The sequence below is a fragment of the Hipposideros armiger genome, unplaced genomic scaffold (genome assembly GCF_001890085.2).
Source record: "Hipposideros armiger isolate ML-2016 unplaced genomic scaffold, ASM189008v1 scaffold_960, whole genome shotgun sequence".
Taxonomy (NCBI): Eukaryota; Metazoa; Chordata; class Mammalia; order Chiroptera; family Hipposideridae; genus Hipposideros; species Hipposideros armiger.
Window position 1 is genome coordinate 235,184 of NW_017732310.1, and position 10,937 is coordinate 246,120.

Consider the following 10,937-nt stretch of genomic DNA (forward strand, 5'->3'; position numbering starts at 1 on the left):
AGCTTTGAAAAATTCTATAGCCAAATTCAACAGATGTGATAGAAATTTAGAACCAAAAGAAAGTATTATCTAAGCAATTGTTTGAAATAAAATTTTATTCTGATTAATTTTGCTCTGTAATAATGCTATTTACAAAATTAGCTGCCCCCTAAATTCCCACATTATCTTCATTACAGAGATAGTATAATAGTAATTGAATGTGGATGTATCTTACCAGAAACTTACAAGGATATCTAAAAGTTATAAATTAATGCTCTTACATTTGGTTCAATGATATTATAAGAAAATTTTATCCTCAATAGCAGCATGTTGAATTTCTTTATTCTGTGATGTTCACTGGCAATCCATTTAAAATTGTCCATATCTACAATTTCCATAACCTTTAAGTATGTTATTCAAAATTTTCCATCAAACTGGTACATTCATATTTTTCTAAATCAAATAGTGCAAAAGTGCTTAAAGTAAAAAGAGAATTTTAGTTTTTTTCTGGTTTTTACCTTCATATTTCTAAGTAGTATGAATATATGAATATGCTGCCTTTTTAAATGGCTACTTTTAAATTTATGGTCAGTAGATAGCTCTTAATTCACACATGTTCTTGTTTCTTCTCTTATTGTAACTATATTATTCTCCTTATTTTATTTAGCCTCACATATTTCCTTAATCATCTCTCTCTTGTTTCCTGTATATCTTGACTTCCAAATTACAAGTGGAAGATTTTAAAACCCTTCCCCTTCTCATCAGTTCTCCCTCCTTCCACCGCTCAACCTATCAATTTTCTCTTAAATTTTCATTGTAAAGATTGATAACATGTATATTCTATTGCAAAATGAGTTTTTCACTTTATATGTGGATTCATAAAGGTGAAAATCAATAGTTGACATTTGCACCATCACAACTACAGTGTGAGCTAAGAGTCAAGTAGGGCTATGATGACATTTTCTTTTCCTCATTCCAAGCCACAGACACTCTGCGACTAAAAGAAGAATGTTTGATGGATTCCTTCTGACTGTTACCATTTGCTTAAAATGAAGCCACAGGCTAGTTTCATATTCTACACCACATCTTCCTTTCTCAATCACTTTTGTTTCGCTGTTGAATAAGTAAATCTTTGCTTCCTCAGCTTTTTCTTCATTCTGTGTTGTGCTTGAAATCCACTTTCATTTTCTTCAAGAAGCCTATAAACTATTTTTATAGTTTCTGATGTATTTTTTAATGTGTAATTTTAGAACACAATCTTTTTATCAACTGCTGAAAATCTCAACACTTGCAGGCTTCCCAATTTTATTGGAAAACATGAAATGCATAGCCCCGTATTTCATTCCCAGCTTGAAAAACGTTTGTTTTATTAAATTAAAATTATTATTCTTCAGGATTTTTATGTCACACATCTTTTAAGACTGTTGCCTATTTTAAAGTGTACTATTTGGGCTTTGCTCTGAGAAAATCATATTTCCCCGCTAGTTTAAGCAAATGTTAAACAATGTTAAAACAAAGCTGTTAGGAGAGGTGCTAAAGATTATAAATTTGTCAGGTATTTTTTTCTTGTTTAACTGAGAAGGTATTGAGAATTTTCATTAATGCCATTACAATCACTATATACCGCATTTCAAATTATTTATGCAAATGCTCCAGCATTAATCAAAACATTAAGTGCAAGACAGTTGAAAACCAGAGTCAGCTAAAAATAAATCAGAGAATAATAGATTACTCAGATTAGTGTAAAACTAGTAATTTAGGCCCCTGGGCACATTTTCAGAGAAAGCCCTTTAAACTTTGTTAATTGCTAAATACAATTTAGCTACATGTAGTAAATAACTACATTGCCCACCTGCCATCACTACAGAGGCTTCTTGTTGCTTTAATTCTGGAGAAGAAGGAAAGATGCAGCTGGCCCACCAGTGTTTTTGGCTGGGACTCAAGATGGCCTGCTCTGCTTTGCTCTTTATGGTTTGTTCAGGAAGGCAAAGCTACACAAGTACCCACCCTCAGCGTCTGAGGATCTCATTCACAGAAGGCACCTGTGTTATCGTGGAGCACACATGGGGTCAGGAGTGAGAAGATGTATGTTCACACCAAGACTCTGCTACCCACTTGCTAAACGTGACTTCAGTTTTATCTGCTGTGAGGGAAAGATAACATTACCTTTATTACAGAGTTGGTGTGAGGAGCAGTGAGCTAATATAATATATGAACTGACTTTCCAAAATTCAAAATGTTAAACAGGTTATTTATAAGTTATCTCTAATATAGTCATATAATAAAAGCTATGCAAATGCGTGCCTGGTACTCCCTTAATCATTTGTGATCTACTTCTCCAGATGAAATTTCTGTTCCTAGAGCTAGTGAATTGTTAGGCCAGTTACATACATCCTTACACATCACACAGCTTGGTTGTCTTGTAATTGTCTCCTGTATATTTTTCAAATCAATTCCCCTCACCCACCAATCTTTTGACAGCTCAGAAAATGAACCTGGTATAATTTGTGGAGCCTCACAGCCTCCAAAAATATCTAAAATTTGAGCAAGATGACATTTACATGGGAAAGAGACATGCGGATATAGTTGAGTTTCTGAGCCTCCTAAAAAACAGACATAGAAGAATTCAGGGAGCAGAATCTACACCCGGGACGATCTGTGAATGGAGTACAGCCTTCCACTCCCTGAGTCTGTAACTCTGGACAAGTGCAAACCGAACTGCCTCATCTGTTTTCTTATCTGTAGAATGGAGTTTATAATGCCTACCTCAAGCTATTGTGAGAGCTAAATGAGATTATGTATATATAGCTTTGTACACTTCTCTGCTTATAGTTTGTTGTCAATATTGATCCCAAATTTTTGTTAATTTTAAAAGACTACCATCAATCCTTAGCCCTACAATTTTGTGAAGGACTTTGCAATTATTCTCCCCATATCACAAACTTCCCTATGGTTATACAGAATGAAACTTTAAATGTTTTTCATAAGTTTATATATTTATCAATGACAAGATTAAAATCTCAAGGATCCAGATTTTTCCATTGGGATAAAGCCACAAATTCACATGATTATCAATAAAATGTCACATGCATAATAGTCTATAAAAATATAATACTCTATTAGATATTTGTACATCTATACTGTATAAAGTATGCCTATTGCATATATACAGAGGGTGCCAAAAATTGTATACACATTTTAAGAAAGGAAAAACCTGTATTAAAATTGTAATACTCAAAATCAATACGGATAACAAAAGATGACTAGAAGTCTTATTGACTTCTGCAATTGCAAGAGGTGCTCAAAGTGGTAACCATCACTGTATAGACACTTCTGATTACAGCAAACTACTGCTTGAGCAATGTTGACCAAAGAGTCCACTTGTATACATTTTTTGGCACCCCCAGTATATATGCACACACACTATATCTTTACATACAGAAATCTGGATCAGCAGGGTAAGATGATCGTACAATGAGAAGCAAAGAGATGTGAGATAGAAGGAAAAATAGCAAACAAATGTCTTCCATCATCACACTCGTATATAAGCTTTTTTGAGTAAAAGGGAGAACTGAATTGCTTGTACTTCCCCCCCCCTCTCTCTCTCTCAGTCTTTCAGTAAAATTGTTTTAAAAGTTCAATGCCTATATGTATAATGTAGCTTCATTGTAAATTGTCCAAAATGAACAAGTCAGTAAAAGAGCAAGAGCTCATTCAGGTCCTCATGTTCCAAATCCAACACTACCAAGTAGCTTTCATGCCCCCAGTGTTTCTGCATTCTGATTGTACCCAATGCTTCTGACACTCTCATTTCTCTATCCCTCTGCTTATCTTTCTTCACACAGGCAACTACGGAGAAAGTGGGATGGAAGCTTTCAAAGATATGTCAGCCAAGGAAGGGATTTGCATCGCTCACTCTTACAAAATCTACAGCAACGCAGGGGAGCAGAGTTTCGATAAACTGCTGAAGAAGCTCAGGAGTCACTTGCCCAAGGCCCGGGTGGTGGCCTGCTTCTGTGAGGGCATGACTGTGCGCGGTCTGCTGATGGCCATGCGGCGCCTCGGTCTAGCTGGAGAATTTCTGCTTCTGGGCAGGTGAGTGACAATGAGAAAATTAATGTGCAGGTGATAATAGCAGGATTTTGGCAGCGTCAAAGGGCATCTTTTGATGCACAAGAACAGATGCTTTGGAAGCTTATCTGTGTAGTAGAAGCAGGGCTTAAATATCACAAAACACTAGAGCCTGGAAATAATCATGGAACATAAGTAATTATGCCATGTGCTGAGTAATGATGATAGCAGGAATAAACACATAAAGATGATGAGACCTTAAATCCTCAAAAAAAAAAAGTGACTATGAGAAAATGAGATGGATTCTTAAATACTTGCATAATTCCTTTGGGAGTGAAACACATTTCAAACTTTTTGCTGTTGCTTTTGAAATTGATTTTGAGAACAGCTGCATAAGCTTGTTTTATAATATAGAATCATAGAATTTGGGGTTTATAAGTGAGGAATTGCTCTTAGAACTAACTTTTAAAAGCATTGGAAAATTGGCTCAGTATTTTATGTAACAAAAGTGTTCGTGCATTTTCTGATCACGCACATTTTTGCCAGACAAGTTTTCTAAAAGATTAACTTCTACATGGATTGACTTTAATTATCTGGATAATCCACTGATTTGCACAATTCAGCTCACTCCCTCCTCATGCTGTTGAATCAGTACATTGGTCAGGGTTCCTCAGAGAAACAAAACCAGCAGTGTGAGTCTATATAGCAAGAGACCCAAGAGAGCCAATGGTGTAGTTCTGGCACAAAAGCTGGCAGGCTGAGACCCAAGAGGAGCCAATGTTTTAGTGTGAAGTCCAGAAAAGACCAGTGTCCCCACTCATGCAGGCAGGCAGGGGGAGGTCCCTTTTATCCAGCCTTTTTGTTCTATTCAGGTCTTCAATTGATTGGACGGAGCCCACCCACATTAGGGAGGACAATCTGCATTACTCAGTCTACAGGTACAAACTGTGATCTCATCTAGAAACACCCTGATAGACACACCTAGGATAATGTTTGGCCAAATGTCTGGGCATCCCATGGCCCGATCAAGTTGTCACATAAAATTAACCATCACAGTTGGTAAGATGACACCAGAGTTTAAACATGTGAATGCAGTTCACCATTCCACACCTTGGAAAACTTGTTATCACATATCTTTTCTCAATAGACAGCCAATTTAAAGAATAGAGAAAACTTCCAGAACCACTGCATCTTTCTTAATGTTCTGTCCAAAATAGAAAGCCAAGTCACTTATTATTAATTTTTGATGGCTTGTTAAAAAAAAACAACAACAACAAAACATGCTTCCTTTATTTTCCAAATGCTAAACTGGCCTTGTGATCAGACGGAGCTCTTGATTGACTGTTTTATGATAGCGACTTTATATACCTAATTCTTCTCTGTCTGATCTGATGGCAGTAGATTGATGGGACTCTTTTAGTGTCCTTCATAACTACCCTTCATTAAAGTGATATTGAGTGAGATTCCTTTTTCATTTATGTCGTGCATTTTGTCTAAACTCATTCCTAGTTTACAAGACTGATGCACTAGTTAGTTTCATACAACCCAGGAACATTCCCATTGCCAATACTCTTAAATTCTGAAGTGCAATGTTACCACTGGGGTAAAAAGAACAGTAAAGAAAGAGCTGGCTTTAAACAGTTCTGCTTTTCTGATAGGGGATGAGGGATTCTATAACTCATATCTGCTGCTTTGCCAACATTAATAAGACAAATTAACAGCATTTGTTTTTTAGACATATGATTTGTCAACAAGTAAATGGTTTTTGATCATATGAACACAAGGAAAATAGATTGGTACTTACTATATTTGCCACTTTCCATCTTTATTTCTATTGCTAGCAGCACTAGAAGGTCAAAATTCAATATTTGGTATATTTTAAAATTTATTTCATATATGCTGTTTACAAGAAGTTCTCCCCAAATAATTTAATGCATGGAAAAATAGTTTCGTAACCTTTAATTTGATTTCTTAACCCCTTCATGGATTGGTTAATAATAATTGAACATTTACTTGAGCACTAGTTCATTTCATCTTTGAGCAATTTAAAAAAGTCTTTCTTACTTTGAACTTAAACAGTAATTCCCAGGAGTTTCCACCTCTTGGATCATATTCTTTTCTTTGAAAGTAACATGTGATACTCTTTCAAATATTTGGAAAAAAACAGTATGGTCGTCAGACCCCTTCATCTTCTCTTTGAAACATTCCTACTCTTCATACAGAAATGGTATCCTAGGTGCTCTAGGTATTAATAAAACCATTTATCAGGACCATCTTATCAAATGCTGAGTGCCAATTACTACACTAAGCACTTTACATGCTTTGTTTCATTTAATTATTGATTTGGCAAATACACTGGGATATGAGCTCCTAGAAGTGTGGGTAAAGGTTTATTGATCTTTGTGCCTCTAGTACCTTACATATTTTACATATTTGAGAATGGCTGTGACTGCAGGGGAAAATCAAATATGGCAGTTATGCCCTACATTGATACATCTTTACCACCCAGAGTTCAGAGCTTACATTAGGGCTCACTCTTGATGTTGCACATACTATGGGTGTGGACAAATATAACATGTGTGCACCATTATTGTGTCGTACAGAATATTTTGATTGCCCTGAGACTCCTCTGTGCTCCTCCTCTTCATCCCTCCCTCCCACTAACTCTTGGCAACCAATCATCTTTTTAGTGTCTCCATCGTTTTGCCTTTTCAAGAATGTCATATAGTTGGAATCATACAGTAGACCTTTCAGATTGTCTTCTTTCACTCAGTAGTATGCATTTAAGTTTCCTCCATGTCTTTTCATGGCTTGATAGTTCATTTCTATTTAGTACACTCTAATATTGCATTGTTGGATGTGCCACCATTTGTCCATTCACCTACTGAGGGATATATTCGTTGCTTGTAAGTTGTGAGGATTATGAGTAAAGCTGCTATAAACATCCATGTACAGGAGTTTGTGTGGACATAACTTTTTTTAATTCATTTGAATAAATACCAAAGAACTTGATTGATGGGTTGCATATTAAAAATATGTTTAGTTTTATAAGAAACTGCCAAACTGTCTTCCAAAGTGACTGTACCATTCTGTATTCCTATCAGAAATGAATGAGGGTTCCTGTTGCTCCACAGTCTTGCATTTGGTGTCAGTGTTCTGGATTTTGTATTATTTTTAATATGTTTTTACAGATAGTGTATTGATATAACAGAAAGTCACAAGAATATTTTCCAAAACCTAATCTCGAAATCAAATAGTAGTTGTTTTCATTTGCCTTTTCGTCTTTAAGTCTTTGAAATATGCCCATTCATTTTTTAATGAGTATTTTAATATAAGTAGACATTAGGCTAATGTATATTATTCCACCTTTTCATTATCTCTCTTATTTTTTTCTTACCTCCTCCTTCTCACCCTACCTCACTCCTCACCTTTCCTTCCCTCAGGTAAGCAATATGAATAACTGGATGTTTTTCTTCCTTACATCTCTTCTTCTTATAATCTCTGACACACATGTTTCCCCTTAATATACTTTTTACTCTGATTATATTAAATTTTGTCATTCCTGTTATGTACATAATCAAATATGGTCTTTTTGTAGTTCTGGATTTTCTTCTTTGATCAAAAATTTTTCTCTGAAGCCAGGAAAATGCTGTTTTTTATCTTTATTCATTTAATGCAACCAGGTTTGTTTGTTTGTTTGTTTGTTTTTAAATTAAATCTATGTAGTAATAGATCCAGCATTATTTTCTTTACGGTAAATGCTCAAATGTGCCTGCAGGATTTACTAAATAAATAATCCTTTCCCATAGAAATAGCTATAATGCTTTATATATTAAATTTTACATTTTAAAAATTACATATTTTCTGCATACTAGTATATAATTTTATTTTCTCTTTGGTACCATTGTGTCATTTGTCTTTAGTAGTATAGTGTTTTTATTATGCTGTCTTTCTGGTATACTTTAATAATTGGTAAGGCATTCCACATTAATTATTATTAATTCATAATTATTTTGTTAAATACTATTGGTCCCTAAAAACTTTAAGGTGATTTTTCTAATTATAAAATTAGGTTTCCAAATATTAATTTTTGAAGGGTTGAAATTTTAAAGATATTATATGTTCTAACCTAAAAATAGGAAATGAGATTACATTCTTATATTGGTAGCTACTTCCAGAAGCTTTGAATTTTCTAGATATGCAATGATTTTATCAACACAAAATAACTGAATCACATCCTCTCCATTTTTTATACTAGTTACGTCATTTTCTCAACTTATCACATTCAGCAAAATCCTTAATACACTGGTGTATAATAGTGACAAGTATTGTTTTCTGTACTTGATTTTGATCAGATTAATTTGTTATTTTACTATTTACAATGAAATTTTATATTTTTGTCTTTGTCCTATTTGCTTATTTTCTTCTTCTTACATTGTCATTTTAGTAATCCTGCATGCTAATATCTTCAGATCCAAATACACAAATTACACACACACACACACACACACACACACACACACACACACACACACACAATTACAACAAATAAAATGACATGTGAAATTAGGAGCCCAAGTGGTGAATTTACAATTTGCTCTATCTCAAGCAATACTTTTAAAAATTATATTTGCATCTGTTTCAAGATGGCAACCTCAGTACACAAGTTTACTCCTCCTCCTACCTCAGAATCTATTGAACTGACTTGCCATTTCATTTAGAGTAAAAGCCACCGTCTTTATTTTGCCAGACTCCCATAAAATCCTCTCCCTCTCCTATTGCTCCTCTTCTCTTTCACTCCACTCCAGCCACAATGGTCTTTTTACTGTTTGTCAAAAAAATCCTAGTCCCATTTTCACCTCAGATCCTATGACTGTTTGTTCCCTTTGCCAGAAACAATCTCCCCTCATATATCCTTATCACTGTTATCTGGAGTCTTCATTCAGATGTTATATATATACTCAGTGCAAATTCCCTGACCACGATATTTAAACTTGAAACATATGCTGCCACCCACACCTCCCACTTCCTACCCACTTAATATTTGTCAACAGCACTTACCACCTTTGAATATGCTATGTGATTTTCTAATCCACTCTTCTTATTGCCTGTAGTCTGTGCTAGAAGGTAAGCTCCAGGAGTGCAGAGATTTTTATCCATTTTAGTCACTGCTCTAGCCACTGCTCTTTTCCCTGGAAAAATACCTGGTACATAATAAAAATCTGATAAAGTCATGCTAAGCTGGAGAAACCTTAACCCCTATTTTGGCTGTAAAATTTTTTAACGTTTTCAGGTCAGAATCCTGGAATCACGTGAGATCAGAGATAGCAGTTCTGCAAGAAGAAGCAAGTTTCACATCACTAGTCAAGTAGTAGTTTTAGACCTCAGAACAGCTGAGCTAGTTCCCTTGTTCTCACCAGCCTTATCTCACCCAAGCTCTCTTTATACAGCTGACTCTTCCTTTGTCCCAAAACAGAGAGTTGAGTAGGAAGAGGGGTCTAATATACTAGCAAAAAAAAAAATAATAAAAACAAAGGTTCTAGGTTCTAGAGATTTCCATGAAATCTGAGCATTCACGTGGGGGTGAGCCATGTGAGACCTGGACAGATGAGACATGCTTGAAGATTAGGGTGTGAAAATGCAACAACCCAGATATGGAGCATTGCCCAGTGGGTCTTTCTGGCCTAGGTGATGGCCCTAGGAAAGGGGGACTGATTTAATGTACAAGTGAGTAATACTGCCATTAGCTCACTGATAAGTTATTTGTGTAAATGTTGAATTTGCTAGGGGGTTCTGTGTTTTTAGTGTTCAGATGTCCTCATATCTCAAATTTAAAAAAAAAGACATTTGTCATTTGTACAAATCATTCAGCCTGAGAAGGGAGTATTATCCTCCCCCACAAAATCCATTACAAATAAACCTTTTTGTCTCCTGTAATAGAATCTTAGTTCTGATGATTGAAAAAAACAAACAAAAAACAAACAAACAAAAAAAACCTTAAAAAAAACCTTTTAATATGGTAACCTCAAGAGACTGTTACAGCTTGACAATTCCATTTTTACAGTTTTGCAGTTTCTATAGCAGGCTGTAGTGTGTAGCAAAACAATTGAAAAAAAAAAGACAGTGGTGAAAACTCCTGTGGGAAAATTTTACTCCTAACAGTGCAACATAATTTTATGATTTCTAAATAGAGAAGGAATTTTTTTTAGCTTAGAATTTGCTGCTGTGTATTTTGAGGCAATATCACAACCGTAACAGTGGTAATACCTTATATTTCTATAGTTCTTTATAGATTATAAATGCTTTTATGTGCATTATGTCATTTAATCCTCCTTGTCTAGTAAATACATGACAGTCTTCAGGGAAAGCATGTCCAGATGGCTGGAAATAAACATCAGCCACCCAAATAAACACTAGAATAGTGGCTACCAAATGCATGCCTTAGAAAGCTTTAAGGAAAGTTTCAAAGCTCCAAAGTAAAATTAAACAAATAAACAATTATATGTACATGTATATGCATCTGTGTCTGTGTGTGTGTAGCTAGAGTCTGCATTTATCTTGAAAAGGATTTTTTCATTCATTTATTTCTTCAATGAGTATTTATTTGGTACTTATTATATTACAGGTATTATATACTGAATATAATATAGCAAAAATGGCAGATGTAACCCAGCCCTTCTGGAGTTTAGAGTCTAAGTAGACAACATATAAGAGCCAAATATTTAATTCTAATTCTCTATTTTTAGCTTTATTCAGGTATAATTGATATACAAAATAGTACACACATTTAATGTATACATATTGATGATCTGGATATATGTCTAACCTGTGATACCATCACTCCAACCATGGTACTAAACATACCTATCACTTCCAAAAATGACCTT

At 34.8% G+C, this 10,937-nt stretch overlaps 1 protein-coding gene across 1 annotated transcript in view; it reads left to right on the forward strand.

The window, feature by feature from the left end:
* GRM5 (glutamate metabotropic receptor 5) overlaps nt 1-10,937 on the forward strand; it is a 506,006-nt gene that overhangs the window by 178,061 nt on the left and 317,008 nt on the right. Inside the window, 1 exon segment of the mRNA XM_019630869.1 lies at nt 3,825-4,074. Within this exon segment, the coding sequence (XP_019486414.1) occupies nt 3,825-4,074 (250 nt within the window).